At 32.0% G+C, this 24,819-nt stretch overlaps 3 protein-coding genes across 14 annotated transcripts; 2 read left to right on the top strand and 1 right to left on the bottom strand.

Moving 5' to 3' along the window:
• Nucleotides 1-1,207: 1,207 nt before the first annotated feature.
• On the top strand, nucleotides 1,208-5,052 carry LOC137807401 (uncharacterized). The gene is made up of 8 exons (XM_068608029.2): nucleotides 1,208-1,466; nucleotides 1,743-1,867; nucleotides 1,995-2,032; nucleotides 2,655-2,765; nucleotides 2,857-2,936; nucleotides 3,409-3,445; nucleotides 4,232-4,273; nucleotides 4,691-5,052. The coding sequence occupies exons 1-8, from the start codon at nucleotides 1,287-1,289 to the stop codon at nucleotides 4,756-4,758; spliced, it is 681 nt and encodes a 226-aa protein (XP_068464130.1). The 5' UTR covers nucleotides 1,208-1,286; the 3' UTR covers nucleotides 4,759-5,052.
• Nucleotides 5,053-7,366: 2,314 nt separating this feature from the next.
• LOC137807399 (HAD-superfamily hydrolase, subfamily IG, 5'-nucleotidase) lies at nucleotides 7,367-16,026 on the top strand. Of its 4 annotated transcripts, none has more exons than XM_068608027.2 (14): nucleotides 7,367-7,544; nucleotides 7,622-7,655; nucleotides 7,828-7,998; nucleotides 8,072-8,208; nucleotides 8,289-8,438; nucleotides 8,696-8,797; nucleotides 10,597-10,761; nucleotides 11,014-11,124; nucleotides 12,911-13,008; nucleotides 13,393-13,516; nucleotides 13,669-13,758; nucleotides 14,337-14,381; nucleotides 14,907-15,227; nucleotides 15,749-16,026. In XM_068608027.2, the coding sequence occupies exons 1-14, from the start codon at nucleotides 7,494-7,496 to the stop codon at nucleotides 15,776-15,778; spliced, it is 1,629 nt and encodes a 542-aa protein (XP_068464128.1). In that variant the 5' UTR covers nucleotides 7,367-7,493; the 3' UTR covers nucleotides 15,779-16,026. The 4 variants fall into 4 exon arrangements, 3 of the variants coding, with proteins under 3 accessions (XP_068464128.1, XP_090156948.1, XP_090156949.1); XR_016519802.1 differs by having other exon boundaries at nucleotides 7,371-7,544; nucleotides 12,928-13,008; XM_090300822.1 differs by having other exon boundaries at nucleotides 7,376-7,544; nucleotides 7,797-7,998.
• Nucleotides 16,027-17,940: 1,914 nt separating this feature from the next.
• LOC137807405 (uncharacterized) lies at nucleotides 17,941-23,903 on the bottom strand. 9 transcript variants are annotated; one of them, XR_011080509.2, is made up of 16 exons: nucleotides 23,701-23,886; nucleotides 22,808-23,101; nucleotides 22,628-22,713; nucleotides 22,349-22,443; nucleotides 22,100-22,222; nucleotides 21,833-21,902; nucleotides 21,377-21,463; nucleotides 21,213-21,278; nucleotides 21,014-21,106; nucleotides 20,746-20,802; nucleotides 20,532-20,660; nucleotides 20,357-20,447; nucleotides 19,978-20,066; nucleotides 19,710-19,871; nucleotides 19,136-19,329; nucleotides 17,941-18,394 (listed from the first exon to the last, which is right to left on the bottom strand). XR_011080509.2 is itself a non-coding variant. In XM_068608036.2 (15 exons), exons 2-15 carry the CDS (start codon nucleotides 23,043-23,045, stop codon nucleotides 18,298-18,300), a joined length of 1,515 nt encoding a protein of 504 aa, XP_068464137.1. In that variant the 5' UTR covers nucleotides 23,046-23,101; nucleotides 23,701-23,903; the 3' UTR covers nucleotides 17,941-18,297. The 9 variants fall into 9 exon arrangements, 4 of the variants coding, with proteins under 4 accessions (XP_068464137.1, XP_068464139.1, XP_068464140.1 ...); XR_016519805.1 differs by having other exon boundaries at nucleotides 19,978-20,085; XR_016519803.1 differs by having other exon boundaries at nucleotides 22,628-22,707; nucleotides 23,701-23,840.
• Between the last annotated feature and the right edge of the window lie 916 nt (nucleotides 23,904-24,819).

Raw genomic sequence — 24,819 nt, forward strand, 5'->3', positions numbered from 1 at the left:
ACTTTTAAGAAGAAGCATAATCCATCAAATTCTCATAATTTACACAAAGTTATCATGAGTCTTTCACATTTATCATCCACATTATTCATGTCAGATATCTACTGACTCACATACTCAGACACTTGACTCTACTTATGGAAGACTTGTGTATTGAAATTAGAATCCTGAGACTGCACCTGTCAAACTACTTGTTGTGAATCCATACAACCATGCGCATAAACATCTCAATATCTCATCATCTAGTATGACAGGGTAAATTCATATGACCTGAAATACCACATTATATTTCAAACCATAAACAAAGTCATATGAGCATCCATTGACTCTCACCAACTGAATAACTAATAACTTCATCTATGTGATTATATTATATCAGGAGAGTCAGGATGTCTCGTAATGAGTTTCAACTCACTTGTATTCATTAAAACACTTTCAATCTTCAATCAGAAACACTTTCAACAACTTATTCACCTTAAAATCAATATAAAATATTCAGAATTAACCATTTTAGTCAATATATTACTTTACTATTTAAAAGAGACAATCCTGCAAGCAAAAATTGAAACTGGTGACCACATCACCTTCACATTCAGATCTTTTAACCTAATATTCTATTTAAAAAAATAAGACTAGCTTCCCTTACCTTTACTTGAGCAAATGTTCACTAAGAGTTCCAAATTTACCAAAAACCCTTAAAGATAATTAACCTATACCACAAAATCTTAATAAAAAATCTAACTATCATTAAAACCCTAAGGTAACATAGATTCACCCTGAAACTAAAATTTTTATATGCAAAGCATAGACAGAGACAACTTGAAAAGTTCAAAATTTGACTCAAAAGAAAAGACAAAAAAATGAACTTACTATATTTTAGATTTTGATCAGATGGTGATTCTTTTAAAATGAAATATGAGGAACTAAATTTTCTATTTATATACTTTTTTCATTTTAATAATAAAAATTTAGATGTCATTTAAAATGTATCACTTCTACTCTACTATTATTTTTTAGATCCTTCAAGTTTATATTTATAAATTTTTTTTATTACAAATAGATTTCAACTTACAGTTTGTTATTTTTTTAATAATATCGTCTATATTAAAATTTCAAAGACTATATTTTAACACATACTACATTTTTAAATGTTTTAAATTTAATTTTACCGTTGTTTATAAAATTAATTATTCCGGATAATTTTCTTCGCAATTCATGACATATCCTTCCTTGTACCTTGTTCTACTTACTACTTTCCACAAGATCTGGAGAGAAGTGAATCGAGTGGAATGCGATTCCCTCTTCTTTCCCGTGCGCCTGTTCCTTTTCTTTCTACCGCCTTCTTTAAATTAAAATCTGCATCTACTTGCACTAGGGTTTGTCGCATGGCCACTTCTCCTTCTCATGCGGATGGCGCTCCTTCTGCTTCCTCCGCCATTGACTTCCTCTCCATCTGTCACCGCCTCAAGGTGCTTATCCGTAAACGAGCTTTCTATTTGCCGATGTAGTACTTCTTTGTTTTTCAGAAATGCCGGAGAAATTATCGAGAAAACGGCTGTTTAATTTTGATTCCGAAAACTGCCAGTACTAGTTAACCTAAGCTTGATTTCAGAATGAAATTTGGTTGCATTTGTTTGACATTAAGTGGCTTCAATAAAAGCTAGATTTTTCACTTATGCTGTTTCGTTTCGTATTTTTTTTGTAGTGCTCTAACTTGTTTGAGTACTGTGTGGTATGTTAAACAGACAACAAAGAGAACTGGGTGGGTACGAAAAGATGTTAAGAATCCAGAATCTATTGCTGATCATATGTATCGAATGGGCTTGATGGCGTTGATTGCATCAGATGTTCCTGGTGTCGACCGAAACAAGTTAATTCACCTTCCTTTTACCTTAGATGATTATACCTTTCTTAATGACTTTATTTCTGTAATACACTTGATAGCAATATAAAGCGAGGTAGGTTTTTTTAAACTTATTTGTGTTCGTTAACCTCAGGTGCATTAAAATGGCTATTGTTCATGACATTGCAGAAGGTATGCCAATCTGCCATTTGCTTTCAGTTAATTGTTTATGGCTGGTAAGAGTGGTTCTGCATACCTAAGTATTGTTATGAATTATGACATAATTTTGTGGATAAGTTAGGCTAAATTCAGCTGGAAATGTAAATAAACTTGAAACAGTGGACGAGATTGAGCGAGTACAAGAGCAAGTTTAGGTTTAAATTTTGAAATAAATTCGTTATGTAATATATAGTGTTCTAGATGGAAACCCTGACTGCAACAAGTTATGTTATGATGCCAACCGGTTAGTGACCTAGAAACTAATATATATATATATATACACACACACACACATTCATACACATGTATTTTCTGCCCTCTATTATTCTGTTTTCATGTTACACTCGATGAGAACTTGATAAATGCCTAAAACCTAAAATACTAGAAGTCGACACAAGTAAACCCGATTTACTTAGTCCTAGCTGTTGAGTTGATGCAAGTAAATTCACATTGCTTTTGTAACCCCTAATTTGGGTTTTCAAGTTATTAGAAGCTTTAATACAAGTGTTTAACAATATCATCATATTTCTCATGCTCTCTCTTCATAGTACAGATCGGCAGTTTTATTTGTTCTCTTTGGTGCTTTGTTTAACAGCAATTGTTGGGGACATAACCCCACTGGATGGGGTGTCTAAAACAGAAAAGAGTCAACGAGAACAAGCAGCATTAGATCATATGTGTAAAGTACTTGGAGGAGGATCTACAGGTATTTTTTCCACTCTGTAATCTTTACATGAGTTTGTTAATGTGTGGATAACGAAAACTCACCTCTTTTTAATTAAATTGTCGTATTGAAGCAAAGGAAATAACTGAGTTGTGGATGGAGTATGAATCAAATTCTTCTGTAGAAGCTAAATTCGTCAAGGACCTTGACAAGGTTGGTGGCTTTTTTGCTATTGTCTTTCAGAATCATATCGGGGTTATAACTCTTGAGTTGTGTTGTGTGTAATTTGGTGCCTAAGTGATCAAGTGGTCCTCGTGAGGGGTACAGAGAGTGAAGAGAGAAACTGGGGGAATGGGAAAAGGGCTGTTCCATTGATGGGGGGATGGGGGTTATTGAACTTATCCTGAAAACTTGCCATGTCCCATCAAAGTGAGCTAGGCTTAGGATCCCTTTTTGATCCATTTTAATAATGAGGTATTGTGATTCATGAATTATGTTCATTAAAAGGGGGAAGGTGGTATATTATGTGATAATGCTGTTCCACTATTGCATTTATTGTTAATATTCTATCAGACAGAAGATGTTAATTTATTTAAAATTATTGTCACATTTTTGCCTCAATACCTCTGGGTCTCACCATATTCACAACTAGTTATCCTGATTCCATAAATTCTGTTCCATACAGGTTGAGATGATACTCCAAGCTTTGGAATACGAAGATGGTGAGACAATTTTTTCAATTTTATTTTTCTTCATATCTTTTTCAGTTATTATGATCATATTCAGGCCTTGTTAAATCATCTGAGTAGTTTTTCAATTCTTCTAATAATGAATATCAACAAATTAATCTATATATGTTAAGGAATTTATATAATTGAAGTGATGTTGAGATTAGGACGTCTTAAACTTTTGAGCACATGGTTCTCCTGGACTGGGTGGGTTGGCCTCCATAATTAAGACAAACTTGGTGGAGGATCAGAGGCGTGACAACTTACGAGTTTTTCCATGTTCATCAACAAATTAGCTACTATATCTAAGATTTTGCTAGAATTTTTCGGGTTTTGTTTTCTATGGATATCATTAATGATATGTTAAATTAAAAAAGGATGATAAGGGTAAACAAACAACTATTTAACTGTGGATTCATATATTTTTTTATACAAATGTTTGTAATCAGTATTTTTATGTCATATTGTGCCTTTTTTCATAGAATTTCAAATATAATACCCTTATATGTTTCTTCTTCCGTTAGGTTGAATAGAATATCCTCTGCTACATACTTATATGATGATTGGTATTGAATTTGACTACTCATTTGTAATGATATACAGTGGGGAATAACAATACAGGTTGCATCCTACTAGTTTTGAATTCTAGTACACAATGCATTTAGACTTCAAAATTTATACTAGTAAACATTGGAATGAAGGAGTGTTTTGGTTATTTCTCTCAGTGTAATAATCACACGGTTTAGATCTTCTGAAATTTTCTTTCTTGAATTTTTGCAGAGCAGGGGAAAGATTTGGATGAGTTTTTCCAGTCAACTGCTGGTATGAATTTTTTCAGAGTGTGGTTTATTTGTTTGTGTTCGGAAATTGAATGATGGAGGCTGGATATGAGGGTGTTTGTGAATAAAAAGAAATTCCACATTTATGATTTTCTCTTACCTGCCTTTTTTGTGTGTGTGTGGAATAACAATGTTAAGCTTCAGCAGTAACTGCTCGCTAACATGAGATGGAATGTCATATGTAACATCTCAAAGTCGACATTTCTAAGTCGCTTACTTGATTTGGGAATTTATCCTATGACTTTGATATTCTGCATATTTTTGTTCACTTGTTTAGGAGTTGATCTTGTATTGGAAGATGTTGGATGGATTTTTCACTTGTTTACGAAGTATCAATTTTCTGCTTTTTATGGTTAAATAGTGTTGATAATGTGTTGGGGAAAATTTTGCCCTTTTGCAGGAAAGTTCCAGACTGAAACTGGCAAAGCTTGGGCATCAGAGATAGTATCGAGAAGGAAGAATAAATAATTTCTCCAGTATGGATCTCCCTGTCAATGCGAAAGGATAGATAGGAGGTTGGTTTTTTTGATGTGGGTCTTATTTTCTTTTGCTTAGTTGGCATGAAAAAGGGAGTAATAGGGCGTAGAGCTATGCATGAAGTACGAACCACCTAAAAAAAGAAGTTGAAGTGTGCATGAAGCACTAAATAGTTAATTTCCATAGGAATTTTAGTGTCTCATATAATCAAATTTGTTAAACTATGTCTAACCTTCGTTAGTTCTTATTAAAATCAGTGGATCTAAAACTAATGTTCTTTAAAAAGATAGATTCCATGGGCATCATATGGGTAGCTTGCTTTGGAGGAGTTTGGAACTCGTGAAAAGCATCTTATGTCGTAGAGTACAAGAAACTAATATGCAATGAGGAAGTCCCTTCGCTCACAGGGCAGCTACAACTAAAATAGAAGATACTTTTTCACGTACTATTTTTAACTCCCGATTTTTTTGCTTTTATTTTGATCATATTGTTTGATATAGAGGCTATGCTAGGCGTATAAAATTCTGAATCGTATTTTTTTTAAAGAGTATTTAGTTCTAATTTCAATAGTTAAATATAAGATCTTATGTACGACAGTTCCTCAAAGTTATCGAACATTGGAAACCTAGGACCATAGCAAAAAATCTAAGGATACACCACATTATTTGAAATCCTAATTTATTGTGAACTAAATTCTTTGAAGTATTAAAATTTAAAAGAGTTATTGAAGTGTAGTTTTTTTGTCACACTAGTGTTAGAAAAACGAAATAAGTAAAGTTGTTTTAAAACTTAAACAGTTATTATTATTGTAGTGTCTGAACTTAATTATTTATTATTATTTTAGTACTTAAACTTAGTTTAGTTCACGGAAGTATCCCTAAAATTTTAATTAAGTATTAGTTAAATAACAGTTAACATGATTAAATTTAAGGGTTAAAATAAAAGTACATGGATAAATTCAAGGGTTAAAATAAAGTACATGGTTAAATTAGGGGTAAAATAACAATGAAAAGTACATGATTTGATTAGGTTCAACAAATTTTAAAACCACAAGTCTAGTGTTTGAAACAGTCACCTTCAATTTTGATGGGTTTGGTTCTTATTGGATTCAATTCGGTGAATAAATTTTAATCAATTTAATTGATTAGATTTAAAATTTCAATTGAAAATATTGCTTTTCAAAGAGAAAAATGGTGTGTATTGATTATGCATCGATTCAAAAGCTTTATAAAATGAGGTAGGTAAAATAAATAAAAGTACGATCTAATTCTATCATTTTATAAAACAATTGTTATATTTTTAAAATTAAAGTATTTTTTTAAATATATATTTATTCATATTTATTTATATACCAGATCACTGCATAAGTTTTTTAATTTATTGATGTGATTTAAATTAAAATACATATAAATGTATAATTTTTATTTTGTTTATATAAGTTTATTTGAACTTTATTTTTAATTTTTTAAAAATGGTTAAAATGATGTGTTGATTATTATAAGACCGAATCATATGTAGTCCATTTAATACTGAACCAGAGTAATGTGATGTACATTTTGTAAGTAATCTGTTAAGGTAAATGCAAATTCTTCTACAACTCCAAATTTCTCCCACTAGCTCCAAAGTGTCTATAAAATGACCCTACATACACCCCTCTCTTCCAGTGTAAAAAACATATATTCTGATTATAGAATTCGATTCTAAATTTTTGTAATTAGAAAAAATATATTTTTAATTGTAAAATTTAAAATATATTTTTGAATTAAAAAAATTACTTTTTAATTCTACAATTTAAAAGTGTATCACTTAAAAAAAGTATATTCAAAATTGTAAAATCAAGAAGATATTTTTTAAAAATACCTTTTAAATTATATAATTTATAATATATTTAAATATATAGAATCTGAAAAATATTTTTACATCTAGAAAATAGCTTCTAGATTTATAACTCAATTTCGGTTTCTTAACTAAAGTTCTTAATACTATTAATTTTTTCTTTACTTAAAAGAGATATTTCGTACACTTTATAATTGGGTGAAAGCATTTCCCTCACTCATGTTAAACTATCTTTGCCTTTTTATATTTATTTTTTTAATTATGTATTCATTTCAATTTAAAAACAACTTTACATTATAATTTAAATTAATTATTAAATATAAATATAGTTTATATATTAAATTTTTAAACATAATATAATTTATAATGTTAGAATCTCGTTTATTTAAAAATATAATTATAATTATAAACAAAATAAATACTGATCCAGACTAAAATAATAGTTAAATTATTATTTATCAGTTTTTCTCGCTTTATTATTATTTTCTCTGTCTATACTATACACCCAGTGCATAATATCCTTATTATTCCTACTTTTCTTTCTTTGACTTTTTTTAATTAATTTTTTGTGGCAGCAAGAAGATCCTCTACAATTACATAAACACTGAATGAAATCTAAACTGTTGATTAAATTTAACACTTTTATATGAAAGAAAGATAAAAACATAAATGGGTGAGATGTTTAAATCCGACCCTTCAGTTTCTGACCGGAGAGGATCAATGGTGAATGTATAAAAATAAAAAAATCGTTGGGAAATGGGCGCGTAAAAGCAAGGGTACGTTATTCGCAGTTTCTGGCCATACACATACACACACTTTTCTCAATACAAACACAAAAACTCCTTTTTCTTCCTCAATCTTTGTTTCAATCCTGCACGAAGACCAATCAAATGGCCTCTCTTCGTATTCGTATCCGTCTCCCTCTGTGTTTCTCCATACACGTACGTATCACGCTACAATACTCTCATTCCTTCTCCTTCAACCACACTCTTTCATTCTTCTCTTTCCTTCTTCACAGGGGAAGCTCCTTTCACCTTCTCCACTCCACCAAGGTCTTTTCCCTATCATCACTTTCCTTCTTTATTTTTACCTTTTGCAGTTATTATGCCTTTTACCTGTTTGAATTTTATTCCGTAAACGAACAGTAGAAATAGAACAAATTAATGACGAATCGCCTTTAACGACTACGTCAGAAACCGTTTTGCTGAGGCGTGTTTGGTTCAGGGTTTTCGGGAAGCTCTCGAAGCTACAGCGTCGTTGAATCTTCGCAACATTGTTTACTGAAGTCCGATGAGGAAGACATATCCGCGCTCCGTCGCGAATTCGAAGCCGTCAAACAGAGTTTTCTCACCATTCCGGATGCGCTCAGAAGAATGCCAAAATTGAATCCTAAAGGTTTGTTTCTTCAATATTTCTTTTCGGAATTATGTTGATAGTTTTTTTTTTAATCTTATGTTTATTTGATTAGGCATATATGTGAATAAGAACTTGAGATTGGATAAATTGCAAGTTTATGGGTTCGACTATGATTACACTTTGGCGCATTACTCGTCGCATTTGCAGACTTTGATATATGACCTTGCGAAGGAATATTTGGTTGATGAGGTTAGCTCTGACAACGCGCTCCTGCTGTATGTTTTTATGACTCTGGTTCCTTTCCTTACTCGTCTTGTTGCTTCTTTCAGCTTAGGTATCCGGAGGTTTGCTTGAGTTTTAAATATGATCCAGCTTTCCCCATTAGAGGCCTGTACTATGATAAGGTAAAAGGGTGCCTCATGAAGCTGGATTTCTTTGGTTCGATTGAGCTGGATGAATGCTTCTATGGTAGACGGAAGGTATTTGGAACTGATTCTTTTGTTTCATTGGCAGTTGAATGCACCTTATTAGCCTTTTTATAATTTATTTGGTTTTAAACTCTATTAAGTGTTTCCATAATTCACATACAATTGGAACTGTGAGTTTTATTTTATAGATTGCACAAGGACGAATTAAATGGCAGTTCTATTTGACAAGCGTCAGTGAGCATGGTTTGTCTGTTGTTACAGAAATTAAAATAGTGCCAGTAATTTCTTTCAATTGAATAATTTTACAGCTAAGTCAAAGGGAAATACATGAAATATATGGCACACGGCATATTGGTCGTGATCAAGCTCGATCACTTGTTGGTTTGATGGATTTCTTCTGCTTTAGTGAGGTTAGTTCCTTGTTATCCTATTATTAAATAATAACTTTTGCTTTAGTACTGTGTAATGTTGGAGCTTTGCCTCAGAACTTTTATCCAGTGAGTTTTGTACTCTTCTTCATATGTCAAAGAAGATCATTGTTATTCCGATTATGCATGTCATAAAGTTGCGTAAACAAGTAATTGACTGCCATCCACATGTCAACCTCAACGTATATCCAGAATGGCCATGCTGCAGTATCTTTCTGTGTTTGATTTGAGCCACTGTACCATAAGAAGCAGTCATAGAATGTAGGGCAAAATTAAATCTTGTAAGAAAAAAAAAATTACTTCCTTTAAGGGCTTACTTTTTAAGGGAAAAAGTAAAAAATGTGTTTAAATATTTGTCTGATGATTAAATGTTTTTTATTTTTGAAAAAAAAAACCCAAAAAAGTAGTTTTGGTTTCCAATAAGCTAACAAGAATAGCTTCTGCAAATAAACTCTTAAAAAAAGCTATATCACAGAATTACCTTTTCAAAATGTTTATCCAAATGCACCCACCCTTAATGAGACTTGACCTAGTATATTCAATCCCAATTACCCTTGCTTCTTCAATTGAGCATTTATTATGTTGTTGACTGTTGCACTGAAAGTGATGGAGACCTTCTTATACTCTTGTGGGGGTTGGATGTAAGAACTTGCACTAGTTAGGAATCTTGGTGAGTTCTTGAAGGTTTTCTTGTTGGACATGGTTTGGCTTGATTCTTGATGGTTCATCATGGTGGGCTTGGTCTCGGCTTTGTTGAATTTCTTGATTGGTACTTGGAGGTAAGCACAACGATAGGTTGTGGAAGCTGTTAGGAGAGGTTAGGATAAGGTTTCTCGAATTCTTGGATCCTAACTTGGTTTGATATCTCAGCCAAACATGGGAAGCATAAGGTGAAAATTATTTGAATTATGGTGAAGGTTTGATGTTGGTAATCTAAGGAGACCCAGAGGATTAAGTTTAGTTCAGGAGGGAAAGGTTCTTGAAAGCAAGGCAGGCTTTAATTCTTTGTAAGGTGTTGTTCTTGGTTGCAAGAGAGATGCATCTTGATGGCTAAAGGAGGAGGTGTGCGCAAGCTCAAAACAGCAAGAAGAGAAGGAAACCAAGAATGGTTTGGAGAAGGAAGAAGACTAAAAAGAGACGTTTACCTTTTAAAAAAGAAATGCTTCAATTAGGAATTTTGGTTAACAAACATATGTGTGACTCATCATGACATAAACAAAGAAAGATCCATACTAGAGTCTTTACTCAAGATAAGAACTCTCCAAGAAGGAAGAAAATCACACTCTACACAAAATTCACTCAATTTTGCAAATGATCAATGTTGTGGCTGAAGTTCACGAGTGCTCCCTATGTAGAGAGGCGTGGGTGTGGGAAGAAGTGGTCAAACACTCCCCTTTCCCACTCTTGTATCCAAGCAAAGCTAACTAAACTACTAAAGAAATAACAAGTACATAGTTGTCCTTGTACTTTGAATAGCTAAGCACATCTCTTAGACTGTTAGGGTAAGTAAGCTATACCTCTACCACCAAGGGAGAAAAACTATGTTACCAATTTTTTTAAATTATAAAACTTACATTACTAATTTAAGGGCAAACTCCTATTATGGGTTTATGGGAAAATTCCTATTATGGAGTTGATTCCCTTGGAAATTTGAAAAATCTATTGAAAGTTAAAAAATCTCCTTCTCCAATTTCATCTGCCTCTTCTTGGGCTGTCTATTGACTTACGAAGTGTCTTTCTATCTAAGTTGAGAACTGATTGTTTGCATTGTTACTCTGTAGGCATGCCTTCTTGCAGATATAGTGCAGTACTTTATTGATGCTAAGCTAGAATTTGATCCTTCCTATGTATATGAAGATGTTGTTCGTGCAATTGAACATGTCCATCGAAGTGGCCTGGTTCATCGAGGAATTCTATCTGATCCACGTAGATACTTGGTGAAAAATGTAAGTTCATCCATTTTATTCATTACCCTTAATTGGTATCACTGAATGTGTTTAATGGTGTCACAATATGAGCAAAATGCTCTTTCAGGATCTATTATCTTAATCCATTTAAGTTTTATTTTGACTATCGTACTATCTATTATCAAGATAGACATTGTTTCTTCATGTTGTCTTATTATCAGATTGAATTATTTTATTTTACTATTGAGAGTTTGTGGTTTTTTTTTTTGTCATCTGTGATGAATATTTCAGGGAAAGATATTACGTTTTCTTAAGATGCTAAGGGAGCGGGGGAAGAAGCTTTTCTTATTGACTAATTCTCCTTATTACTTTGTGGATGGAGGAATGCGTTTTATGTTAGAGGTATTTGACAGAAAGGAGACCATATCATGCATTTTGTATTTAGGTTTAATTACTTATCTGGTCTCTATAGTTATAAAACTTTTTCTTTATATTCCCTATTCTTAAAATATCCCATTTAGTCCTTATAAAGAGGACTAAAAGGTATTATAAGTTATATGTGTTGGGAATAAAAGAGGATATTTTCAATTCAAGTACAAGGACTACAAGGAAAAGTTTGTGTAACTATAGGAACCAAATGAGTAATTAGACTTGTGAGAAAATTAGAAAAGAAATTTCCTGAATGTTCTTAAGTGTATTTTCCACTTAGAACATTGATTTATTTACAATAGGAATGGTTACAAAGATAATAATACATACTACTTTTCAAGAGAACTGTTCAAGTATCACAACTTTCTACTATACATTGAAGGATAATAAACAGTAAAGGTTTCTATTTCCAACAAAACCTATGAATTTTTTTATTATGACTTCAGTCCCACTTTACCAATTGAAGTTTAGTAATCTTTTGCGAAGAGATACTGCCCAATAATTGTTTACACACAATAAATCCCATGGTTCAATAGATTCAACAGATTCAAAGCTCCATCTCTAAAATACATACGCGTTCTTTTCTTTCATCTTGTTGCACACTATTCTTCAAAGAGTGCAAAAAGAGTATTGGTATAATAATGAATGTGCTCAGTTATAACTGTTATGATGATTGTAATTTACATTTAGATGATGAAGAAATCTGGAATGGAGATCTTCTATACATTTCAGTTTTTCTTGCTGATTGCATGCACTATTTGAATTTAGTAGCTTGTGAAGATGAATATCAAATTTCATCAGAATATTGTGGAGGATAAAGGAGTTATGGTATTATACGTTATTGTAACGAATATATATCCACAAACCTTAGGATGGTGCTCACATTTCTTAGCAGATTGTTCTTTATCAGGGGAAAATGTGTTAAACCAATTATATTTATTAGTAGTTTGCTATAAAGGCGCCATTGATCCCACCACAAAATAAGCAAACGGAATAGAAGGAAATGGAAGATAATGGTAGCTTTGAGATTCTGTTTGGTTGCAAGAAAAAAGATACAGCAAGATAAACAATCCTACCGTCCAGAGCTAGGATCCTCTAGAGTAACCAACAAAAGTTCTCTATCCAACAAACAACAAAATAGAATGCCCTCCCCACTCTCTACACCTGATACTAATCACAGAAAATATTCCCTCTCTTTTCTCTAACTAATCGCCCTTCCTAATCATTCCACATCATTATCCCTACTCTTCTTTCTCACATACACCCTTCCCCATCTTAACTTGTGGCCCAATTCATGGACTAGAGGCTTGCTAGGCCCATTTACTCTTTGGAGCCATCAGCCACATACATCACTTCTCTATTTGTCCATGATGTCATTTGTGGTAGCCGTTAACTATAACCTGGTTTTTCTCTGTGAACTATTTTCAATTATTTCACTCTTAATCCTTTAGTGTTCTGGAGTAAAATTATTATATTCTGGGATCTATGCTTCTAGTTCTCATGAACGAAAATATGGAATTTACTTAAGACATACCCTGAACTTTTTTAGAGGGAAAGGAAGATGTATGCTGGAATTATGGTATAGTACATGTATTACTGAGATAGTTGACTGACACCTAACACTGACAGTCAGGTCTCTTAAATTGTTTGTTTGAAAGCTCCCTAATTTTTTTAAATGTAATTTTTGTGGTTCATGATTGTTTAGCACTTATCATTTCTGGACATAATTTCCTTGAGTTTATTCTTGAATGTTGATTAGGATTCTATGGATTGTAGAGACTCCTGGATGGAATTGTTTGATGTTGTGATTGCTAAGGCCAACAAACCGCAATTTTATACATCTGAGCATCCATTCCGGTTTGTATCCTATTCGTGTAGTTTTATCTTATGTGATATGGAGCTTGTTTTATATTCTAACTTAATTCTTCTTATTCTGATTCTGATATATTTTTAAGTAAAGTATATTTGGGGGACACATTGTGCTATAGACCTTTTATTTATTTTTATTAAGGACATAATAAAACTTACTTCAGGACTAGATAATTTAAATTTGGCTTTCTTTAGAAGTAAGTAATTGAAGGACTAGAAACAAATAATTTGGCTGACATGTAGCTGACGTGGATTTTTTTTTTTGCGAATTATTTTTTGCTAATAATTTATTTCCATTATTATCTCTTTGAATTTATATTCTTGAATTTTTGAATTCTTTGCAAAGGTCCTGAAACATGCTCTTGAACGCAGTTGTTACGACAAGGAGAAGGACACATTAACTTTTACCAAGGTTGATGAATTTCTTCCAGGTAAAATTTATTATCACGGATGCCTCAAATCCTTTCTCCAAATAACCAAGTGGAACGGCCCAGAGGTATGCTTTATTTGATGTCTGATAATAAACCATCGTATGCAAAATTTCCATTTACTTACATTAATTTTTAATTATGAAGCAAATATGGAATTTGGCATAAATATTCTTTCACAAGGAGTCCCTAAAATGCCAATATTCGTATTTTTAATTAGGTGATATATTTTGGAGATCATCTATTTAGCGACTTGAGAGGCCCATCAAAGGCAGGTTGGCGTACAGCAGCAATCATCCATGAACTAGAGGCATGTGTGCCATCTAATCCATTTTCATATAGATTTTTGAGCTTGCTTGTCATTATTTCTCATGACTTCTGATAGACCAGATCAGAGGGGGCATCATTGTGGTTCAGGAAATGGTTACTCGGTTTTCTGCATCATTGTGCTTGTTTTGTTCTTCATTTATTAATATATTGTCAACTTAGACAATGATAATGAATTTATAGCATGCTGTCGAAGAATTTTTTATTTTTCATTTATATGAAAGCTGACCTTAGTAAAAGTAAGATTTAATATACCGTTCTTTGTACATGTGATGATGGTCATGATGAATCTAAAGAATAGTAGTAGTTGAGTTGAGTCTTCAATGTGTCTGTTGGTTACACAGTTGCTAAAGATGAATATGAATCTTTAGAATTCCTGTTGGTTATGCAGTATCTACATTATTAATATAATTGAGATTGACAATTTTTTTAAAGTTAAATTATGCTTGCTGAATGCTCTTTCAAATTTATGTGTTTCTTAATTAGGAACTGATGCATGCCTTTTGTCGTTGTTAACATCAGAAAATAGACCTTTATGAATTTGTTTCTTTACTAATGCAGAGTGAAATTCAAATGCAAAATGAAGATACCTACCGTTCTGAGCAGGTAACTTCTCGTTTTTGTGCATATTGACATTATTTCTCTACAACTTCATGCTTTTTAGCTCATATAATGTAGATGGTTTCCTGTTTTCCCTGAGTGGTTGTATTGTATTGAAAACTCGGTGACTCGCAAACTAAATACTATTTTACTCTTATGTTAGGAGCTTGAGGTGTGAGTGATTTAGGAGAATTTTGGGATTAATAGTAGTTCTTGAGGTGTAGTCTTCATTCTTTGTGAGCCTACTTGTGTGAAAATTATTACATTTCTCTGCCTTCAAGTTAAAATCACAGATGTTCTGAAACCTGTGGACATTATGGAAGTTTGTACAACCACAAAAATAATTAATTGGTTGTGTCAAACATTTTAATTTAATATTATTGAAAAAAAGGCTTAAATGAATTCTTTTATATTACTTACTATAAAAGGTAAAAAAAAGTCTTTTTGGTTGACTAATAACAGTATAATTTATTTCTTCAACTGCTGTTAGAGCTGTGACATTTTATGCATTGTATCTGTTGAAAAATGCAGGCAAAGTTTCATATAATACAAGAATTACTTGGTAAATTGCACGCAACTGCATCTAGTGGTCTGCGAACTCCTGCTTTCAATTCACTTCTGGAAGAACTTAATGAGGAGAGACAAAAAGCACGCAGCAAGATGAAGATGATGTTTAATCGAAGTTTTGGAGCAACATTCCTGACTAGCACAGGACAAGAATCCGCTTTTGCATATCACATCCACCAGTATGCAGATGTTTATACCAGCAAGCCAGAGAATTTTCTTTTGCATTCACCTGAAGCATGGCTTCATGTTCCATTTGATGTCAAGATCATGCCTCATCATGTCAAGGTAATCCATTTCTTCATAGTTGTTAATGTCACTAAACCGCATCCATTAAAACCAAAGAAAGTTCTTCTGTTATCCCATGCTTCCTGTTCTTGGATTTATTGTTTGTAAAGCTCGGTTTGTTTCTGGAAAATCAGGGATTTGTTGAGTTATATAAACTTGTCTCAAAACTTTAGCTATTGAAAAAGCGCAAAACATTCCCTGTAATTTAGTATTGACTTTATAGTTACGAATGATCTAAAATGAATGTGGAATTGCCTAGTTGTTATTACAGTTACGTTTAATTTGAACTGTGTTCCACTGTATGGGGGACTGAATTCGTTAACTTGTTGGCCCTCTTGCATTCCATATGCTGGCTGCCATTATTCAGTAGTTGCTGAAAACACCATTTAAGAATAAGTTACTCACCCTGGCGTTATAGTTTTAGCGTATTTTAGTTTAATTAACGCTTCGATGGTTTGGCAGTTCGCAAGGTTGGCAATGACTTTTTGTTTTTATAACTCTTTGCTTATCCTCTTTTGTAGGTTCCATCAAGCGTGTTGAAGACTGGATGAACGGCCCTAGTGCCATTCCGCTTTTCTAATAACGGAACAATGGTGTGCCAATTCAAGTAAGCATTTAATTTGTGAGAAGGACTACTGGAAGACAATTTCTGCTGTAGAAACATCCATTCAATTTTATTCTTTTGTTCTTCATTCACTAATTTCTTCCCATAGCTAACTTTGTCTCCTGTGCTTCAGTTGATTACTAATAGAGAAAGAAAGCAGAAAATGAAAACCCCAGTACATGTTAAATGGTTTTATTTCTATATGTTAACGTCATGATAATAACTTGTAGCAATTAAATCTATATTAAAAATAATTCATTTGAGATTAAAAACCAAAATATAATGACAGTGACCTTCATTATGATAGTGATCAAAGAAATGATAGTGGAAATTTTTGTTACACGTTTTACTTTCTAATATATCTTTTAATATTAGTAAAAATTACTTTATTTTTTTTATCTCATTTCTTCATCTTTATCCCTCGCATATCATTTGTTATTTTTTATGACTTTAAATTCTTATTTAATTTTTAAATAATATTTTAAATTTAAACGAAACAACACAAAAATAATAAATTAAAAAAAATATGGTTTAGATAAATATTAAATTTAATATATATAATATATATTAATATGCGAGATAATAATTATTACAATAATTTAATTTTAACTCAATAAAATAACATAATAAAAAAGAGCACCTGCATTTTCGTTAAGTGGTAATAAATATTTTAAGTTTAGTTTTTGTTGGATAAATCTATTATGATTAGTTTGGTTGCAACTTTTGGCTCTAATTTTTGTTTGAAATTGTTCAAAAATACTTTTAAAACGAAAAAAAGAAATATATTTTTCACAAATTAAAAGTGAAACTAAGAAATTAATTTATAAAAACTGTATAACATGTTGAAAATACTTACAATTTTAATGGGGAGTTTTCATGATTTGTGCATTGGTTAAATTAGCCTTTGGTCTGTTTTTAAACTTGGTTTTGCTCAATACTTTTAAAAATTGATTAATTAGTTTTCAGACTTTAATAAATATGTGAAATTAGTCATTTTATTAATTTTATGACAGTAAAAAGCTATCATGAAATGTTCAATTTAGATTAAAAATATATTATATATGAATTTTTTTCATCAATTTGTAATAATAGAAAACTATACGTAAATGTTCAATTTGATATATAAAAAAATATTAAAACCACATTTTAAAAAATTAGAGGACTGACCAAAGACAAATTTTAAAACACAAGGACGGAAAATATATTTTTCTTATAATATGAATATAATCAACATCTATAAAAATAACAAATGTTTATGCTGGCCTAGGTGACTGCACTTTATCTAAACACTAACAATGTGTTTGTTTGAACAGATTTATTGTTGGAAATGCGAGCGAGTGATGCTAAACACAAAAATACTGTTCACATCTAGCAAATTGCAAAGAAAAATAGGAACGTCAGCATCTAACAAATATAAAAATCATCAAATTATAATCCAAATATAAAGTATTATTAATACTAATAATAAAAATATTAAAATAATAATAATATTTAAAATTAATTTATAAAATGATAATAAAATTTTAAATAATAATATTAACTGAAATAATGATAATAAATGTAAATCAAATAATTTTAATAAACAATAATAATATTATTATTATTTTTATATTAAATATTATTAATAATAATAAAAATAAAAATAATTATTTATAAATGAAACTTAAAATTATTTTAATTAATTAAAATATGTAAAAAAAAATTAATCATTATTTATTCTTTTTTTCTATAGAGTTAATTTGTAATCTTACCATTTTTACTATTCAAAAAAATTTATAATATTCTTACAACCATCACATCACTCACCAATTTCAATAAATTTTTCTCACACATTTACTTTAACATATCCCAATCCAAACAACATCAACTTTCTTCACACTTCCACTCCAAACAACATCAACTTTCTTCACACTTCCACTCCAAACAACATCAACTTTCTTCACACTTCCACTCCAGACAACCTCAACTTTCCACTCCCCACACCCTCTAATCCAAAAAAAGCCTAAAAGGGGAAATAAAGCAATTGATTATGGTATCAAAGGTTTCATCTAGTATGTCAGGACAAACTCACTTGACAAGGGGAATATTATTCATAAAGCCTATCGAAACTTGCAAAAAAATTAAAAATAAATAAATGTAGTTAGGAAGACCATCATCCATATAAATTATTTGAATTTTTGCATTATAAAGATTATACAACATTTTTGGATATGCTAGTAACAATTGATACTATCTAACACCTCTCTTCCAGTGCAGGTGGCAAGTATAAAGCTCTCTGCACTCGCTTTTTATTGAAAATGTAATGCTGCAACAATAAGAACCAAACTGAACCAAATCACAATGTGTTGCAGATTTTTTATTTATTTTTTTAAATTTTTGGTTGTTCACGATCAATTTACCCCACTTTCACTCCATATGGTACAGCAGTAGGATAGGAACCAAAATGAAAAGAGGTTTCGGATGCTTTCAGGCTTCATGGGGATTCTGATCCATTCTTTCCTTCTTTTCTGATAACATGGCAGCATGATGCTCTAAATATTCCCTGCTGTTAATCTCTGTCAGTCTGCATCAAATTTATATCACAATCAGTAATTGCAACATATACATACCTGTTACAAGAGTTGTGGTTATCTTGGTACCTGTATGTTATATTTCCATGCTTATATTGCTTTTAGCTCTTAGTAATGCCAAAAAAGAATAACGCAATACCAACCAATCCCAAAACCGGCTGGACCCCTAGTAATTTGTGACAATGAACAAAACTGTGGGTGTAATCTATGTATCTGAATCACTAGAGACATCTTTGTAACTGACTCATAATATACTGTAGGCAAAAGCAGTTTCAGTTCTATTCTGGTACACTCAGATACCAAAACTCATATGTTGGAGATTGTTGTTTCAGGTACATCTCTTTTCATTCCATCAGTACCCCTGACAACCAACACTTTACATGATCCCAGCTACTGGATGTACATCTTAGGTTGAGGTAAAAGATTTAATGTTTGAATATTTCTATGAAGAAATATACTAATGAATAAAGAGCGGCTGCCTGCTCCTAGTATTACACATAAACCATTATCCAGTTCTTTAGCATCCAAATTTTCTTCTCTATTTCACAAATTTAAGGGTACAACTTCAATTGCATTGCCAGTACTCAATCTATAGTGTTTCTCGATCTTAGATGATCATATAAATAATATTAAAAGGCAAGATATTCCAACCGTCATCATTTGAGCAGGCAAAACTAAATAAAAATTGTTACAAAAAAGTATTACTAGTTGTTTTGCGTAGCGATATACCATACCTACTAATGGTGCGGTCTTTTGTAAACCCCAATTCATTATCCACGCAAATATTAGAATCATCATTTTTCCTTGATCTTGAAGAGGTTCTGGGTGCCATACTTTTAGCTTCAGATATTGTTAATATTTTTTCAAAGAGATCTTGAGGAGTTCCATCAGCAGTACATAATAGTCTGGCCTTGTTCTCGTATATTACCTGTAATCACAGTGAAAAAAGTAAATTATTCTTCTCTCACTTGGAAAAAGAAACATAGAGATTAATAGAAAAGAATATAATTATTCATTTAAATGTTCTTAAAAAACTTTATTCATTTATTCCTAAGCTTCACGTTCTTATAAAACTTTCAATCCCAAAAATTCTTGGCTGTTGGATATTTTGGAAACAATAAAGAATTTAATTCTTTATTTTTCTAGTCAAAACTCCACATTTTCTGCTACATAAGGCCTATTTATAAATATGAAGATTCACAGGAACAAACTCAGCCAGATGGAGAAAAACACAGGCAACATACTCAGCTATTCAGAGTAAGAATAATATACATAATACACTTCTGACACACTACTAACACGTGGAACCTGGGATGGGAAGCAAGATCCACATAATTTAATGGGACCCCGTGAAAATCCACTCAACAATAGAGTGGATTGCAACATTCAAGATGTGTTCTAGCATTCGTCTCTGCATGATACCAGAGTCAACAAGCAAAGGGACGACTCGTGGCAAGGTCATTCCTTCGGCTGAATGAAATATTACAATATAAAGGTTTGAGAAAATATGCTAACGAAACTCACAACAAACAAGTTTTATATGTGGAAAACCCATTTAGAATTGCAAGAGGCTTACGTCAACTAAAGTGACAAATCTATGCGCAGCTGCTTTATTGTGAAGCCCAAATATTGGAATGCCTTCTAAAACCAACGTGTGGAACTTCTCTGAAAACAAAAAAGACATCTAGTGTGAACTTGATTAATGGTTCTTACATTATGAATTTGTATATATATATATATTAAAGAGGAAACTAAACTACCGACAATGAGAATAAATGAAGTCTACACAAATAAAATCATTTTATGACTTTTAACATATTCAAACCAATGTTACTTTTATCATTACCATGTGCAATTCATAGCAAACAATAAAACTGTATCCTTTGTCTTTTGGATAGGAGATAAAAAAAATGTATGTATACATGAATGAGAAAATTCACTAAAAAATGACTTACTAAATAACCCAAAATAGTCTGCAGCCCCAAGAGGTCTATCACAAAGTTCCTCGAAAGGAAAATAGGCACATCCGTTAGCTCCCAATGGAACCTAATGAAGAAAACGAGGAGAGCTTAAAATTGATAATAACCATGATTGTATGCTCAATGTGTCCAGTATCAATTTAGTACATACTTGCAGTTTCCTTCCCATAACTAGTTCTACTTCTTGGGGAGTAGCTGTGCCTTCTCCAATCAACTGTTGAAACTTTTGCTTAAGAAATCCAGACAAATCTCTCCCAACTAAATAGAATCCTTGTTCCCCCTACAGTCCAAATATGCAGAAAATAAATTAAAAAACTAACAATTTGAGATTAGTGCACTTACATGTATAAGATTCTACATCATACCGAAGTCATTTTGCGGTAGTCGACTGATGAACCAATCTCATGTACTACGCATCTTTCCTACAGGAGTATACATATATTAGGAAATTACAATGAAAGAATAAGATACGAAAACATTAATAGGCAATTACAATGAAAAAAATATAAATATGTCCTGGATTCTTTACTTTCTTCCACAGAACGCACTCGAATTCCAAAAAGCAGATGTAGTAATCGACTTGGAAATCCAATCTAACACCTCTCCCAACTAAGAAACATGTGGAAAACATACCTTCAGTGCTGCAATGAAGGGTAGAAAGAGATCCCTCTGCAATCCACCCTCATACAGGTTATCTGGTGCACGATTCGATGTTGCTACTAGAATCTATATTTGCGTTCAAGCACATTGAAACACGAAATTTTGAAATTAATTAGGCAACAATTCAAACAATTATTGTTTTGACAGACCACCACACAGTTATATTACTTACAATGCCTTTGTTGAACAAATGTCTAAACAAGCGATTTAGTATCAATGCATCTGCGACATCAGTTACCTATTGAAAAACCAAACAACAATCTCAAGATATAGCATCAAATAAATTATGCATGATCTATTATCACAAAATAAATAAATGCTATACTAAAACCTTACCATAAATTCGTCAAGACATAATAAAATTGCATCATCAGAAATCTCTCCTGCAACCCTGTCAAGTGGATCTGACAACCCCTTATGCTTCTACAAGGATACAACAATAGGAAATCTGAGATAGGTTTCATCTTATTCTGTTGACCAATTAAACATACAAAGACAACATCATTCTGGAAACTGGCAACAAACAATTAATGCTCAAACATAAGACATCTTTTTGTATCTTATGAAGATTTTCAAACAAATCCTTCGTCCAAAAACATACATAATTATTGACACTGCCCCCTATGTTAAGTAATGAATTCCAACCAAAAAAATAGACACAAGGAAAGCAATTCGATTGTAGGTTACTTGGATTTATTATCAGAATAAATAGATTTGCCTCTTTTATCTACCAAAAAGAAAAGAAGAAAAGAAAAATATTTGAGAGGAAATTAACAGGTTGGGTAAACTTACTTGTAGCATGCTATGTACATTCAACATAAAGTCGTGAAAATGAATCCTCTTTTTCCTCCAATTAGAGGGCCTGATAAGAGACAACCGATGAAGACGAAGACAATAGAGGTATAAATCCTCATAAGAACACACTTCCATAGTATACTCTAAAAATGCCTCATATTCTTCCTATATGGAGAGTTGAAAAGGGTATGACAACTAAATGCAACAAGACAACATCAAATGAGAAAACAAAAATCAATATAAAATAAATTCATTCAAACTCACAATTGTTCAAAAAACAAGTCCATCAGCATAGTTTTACCAGTACCCACTCCTCCAAAAAGATATAAACCTTTTACAGGTGAGTAAGAAGGATGGGACAAGAGCCTAGACCACAGCCATCCACTCCTGCAAAATCAAAAGATCAGTAAATTCAGAACCAAATATGTAAACAAAATGTGAAAAATAAGCTTCAAGATTTGAGCAGACATATCAACACCAGGAAAATAGATACTGGAAGTAAGAAATGCATACCTTACAGGTTTTTCAGAATTGCGATCCAGTTGGCAGGCATCAGCAGACTCAACAAGATCATCATATAGTCTCTGAAGTTCTGACAGAGTGTCAACCTGTTTCAAAAGAAAAGAAAACAATGCTTAAACAAAGGAAAAAAAGAATAAGTGCAACAACTGCGGATTAAGTGTCACAAATTACAATATAGTAATATTCAACAGCCTTTTACCGATAAAACAAGCAGGAAAATCCATTTCATCAATGAAATTAGGCATTAAAAATGAAATGTAGACACTCTACCTGGCAAGCATCACCTTCTACAAGTTCACCATTGGCAATTCTTCGTTCATACTCAACAAGAGGCCCAGCTTTGCTTGTTTCTGTAACTGAGAACAGCAAATTCCAATACAAAAAAGACATAAGAGAATAAATTTCGAACCCTCCTGAATCCAGCACACCGAAAGCAAAAAAAATGAGAACCTCTATTTGTGAGTTTCGCAGCATCAGTGGAGAGAGCTCTCGTGGTTGTTACAAACGAATGGTTTTTGACGAAGTTGGTCTCAGCATGATCAGCAACTATATAAGCTGAACTATGAATTTGACAGCTCAGTCCAAAATGACATGGGGATTCTTGTGCAACATTAACACTGAACAAAACACAATCTTGACTCTGAAAGGCTGGTCGCAATTGTCGCAGAGAACGGATGACGTTTCTCATCCTCAACGACTCCCCACTCCTCTAATAAACCCCACGGCAAGAAAATTCAAGTATCCCTGATTTCAGAGGCACAAGTCACTCAAACTCAATTTTTAAACATGACAACTCCTCGATAACAAGGAAACCAAAATTAAGTCTAAGGGTCTTTGAGCTCCGAGTTTCCCCAATAATTATCAATGAACAAATTTCAAGAAATCCCCAAATCAAAGACACTAATAATAGTTCACCACAATTCTCAGTATAAAAAAAATCAAAATTAAATCACAAAAACATTCTCGAGAAACGATTAAAAAGGTATTGCACTTTGACCAAAATTAGAGGCAAGGAAAGCGTAAAATTCTTGACTTCAGGATTGAATCTCAGTAAATGTAACAGACATGCATGATTCAAAACAGGCATAACTTATTAAGACCAGCGATAAAACCGAGTTTTTCCAATCCGTTCCAACACATAAGAAAATTGCGGAAAAGAGAAAAGGGAAATGTAAACAAAAAATCTGAACAGCCGATATAATTATTTAAAGGATAATAAAACCTGACCTTGATGGAAGTGAAAAATGATCTCAAAAGGCACTCCCACAAAACAGGAAGAGAAGTAGTAATGAAAAGAAAGAAAAAGAAGAAGAGTGTTGCGTGAAGAGAAAGACGGTGCTTACGGATTACGATGATGTTGGTGGTTTCAGAAAGTTGGAGATGCAAATAGACTCGGAAAAAGTGAAGATGCTACCTAGTTCAAGACCTGCCACAACGTGGTAATGCTAATGCTAATGCCTCCACTTTTACTTTATTCTAAAAAAATATTGTTCATGAAATGTTGGAAATTTTCACATGTGACGGACCCTATAAGCTAATGTCAGCATGCTTTTATATATTATTTTTTTGACATAGGCTAAGGTCAATATCATATCACAATATTGTTTCTATACACTTTTCCCCTAATTTTCTGTCCCACTATTCTTCATTTTAACATTTTTCTCCCTTATGAAATTTATCTTATAAACTAATATCTAGGTCTCTAAATCTGCATTATAAAGTTATGCCTGAATTAAATAAAATAAAAATATGTTTTTAAAGCAATATTTTTCTTTACCATATGTGTAAAACTCTAAATGGTTAGTTGGGATTTATTGTATTTTTTACCACTTGTTTAGCATTTATCTTATACCAAATAATGTCTTCTAGTATTTGGATGTTGCTATATTCATTGTCTTTATAAAGCTGGTAAAAGACATACTGATATAATATTCTTAAGAAAAATTATTGGAGATGCATTTGGTTAAACACTTACTAATAATCATCTTAATTGTTCATTTCATTTATAATCAGTACAATTATTAAATAATAGAATCTAAAAACCTGCAGGTGGCATCTTTCGCGTGTTCCAATGAATTTGTTTTCAACGTCACCAACAAAACTATTCAATTTTAATATAAAATAAACATGTTTTTCTGTGTTATTAAGTACAATGTATTATAATAATAATAATAATTTTATAGGACATTATTTTTTCTTAATTTGAGTATATATCTGAAGTATTAAAATTTGTTTGAAAAAAATATAGCGTGTGCTGACAAATGAGCAATTCGCGGAAGCAATCATGAAGGCACTGTTCTTCCTATATTCTCTTGGAGGCCTATCAGAAAAATACACCTATCTATCTTTAATTATTATTGTTTTGTCACGATCAACTCAACTGTCTTCACTTTTTTTTCTTCCTATTTTAATCCAACACGTAGTAGTTTATGGTTTACGCTTACGTGACGTGGATATAAATC

Source organism: Phaseolus vulgaris, chromosome 3 (genome assembly GCF_051622355.1).
Source record: "Phaseolus vulgaris cultivar YP4 chromosome 3, ASM5162235v1, whole genome shotgun sequence".
In the NCBI taxonomy this organism is placed as follows: domain Eukaryota; kingdom Viridiplantae; phylum Streptophyta; class Magnoliopsida; order Fabales; family Fabaceae; genus Phaseolus; species Phaseolus vulgaris.

Bases quoted from the DNA above. Each gene is read 5' to 3' on its own strand.
- LOC137807399 (XM_068608027.2), top strand. From the start codon at position 7,494: ATGGCCTCTCTTCGTATTCGTATCCGTCTCCCTCTGTGTTTCTCCATA. The intron at 8,209-8,288 runs GTTAGCTCTGAC...TGCTTCTTTCAG, and splicing joins AGGAATATTTGGTTGATGAG to CTTAGGTATCCGGAGGTTTG. The intron at 10,762-11,013 runs GTAAGTTCATCC...TGAATATTTCAG, and splicing joins GTAGATACTTGGTGAAAAAT to GGAAAGATATTACGTTTTCT.
- LOC137807401 (XM_068608029.2), top strand. From the start codon at position 1,287: ATGCGATTCCCTCTTCTTTCCCGTGCGCCTGTTCCTTTTCTTTCTACC. The intron at 1,467-1,742 runs GTGCTTATCCGT...TATGTTAAACAG, and splicing joins CCATCTGTCACCGCCTCAAG to ACAACAAAGAGAACTGGGTG. The intron at 3,446-4,231 runs GTGAGACAATTT...GAATTTTTGCAG, and splicing joins AGCTTTGGAATACGAAGATG to AGCAGGGGAAAGATTTGGAT.
- LOC137807405 (XM_068608036.2), bottom strand. From the start codon at position 23,045: ATGAGAAACGTCATCCGTTCTCTGCGACAATTGCGACCAGCCTTTCAG. The intron at 20,448-20,531 runs GTATGTACTAAA...TTTCTTCATTAG, and splicing joins TTATGGGAAGGAAACTGCAA to GTTCCATTGGGAGCTAACGG. The intron at 20,067-20,356 runs GTAAGTCATTTT...TTTTGTTTTCAG, and splicing joins AGACTATTTTGGGTTATTTA to AGAAGTTCCACACGTTGGTT.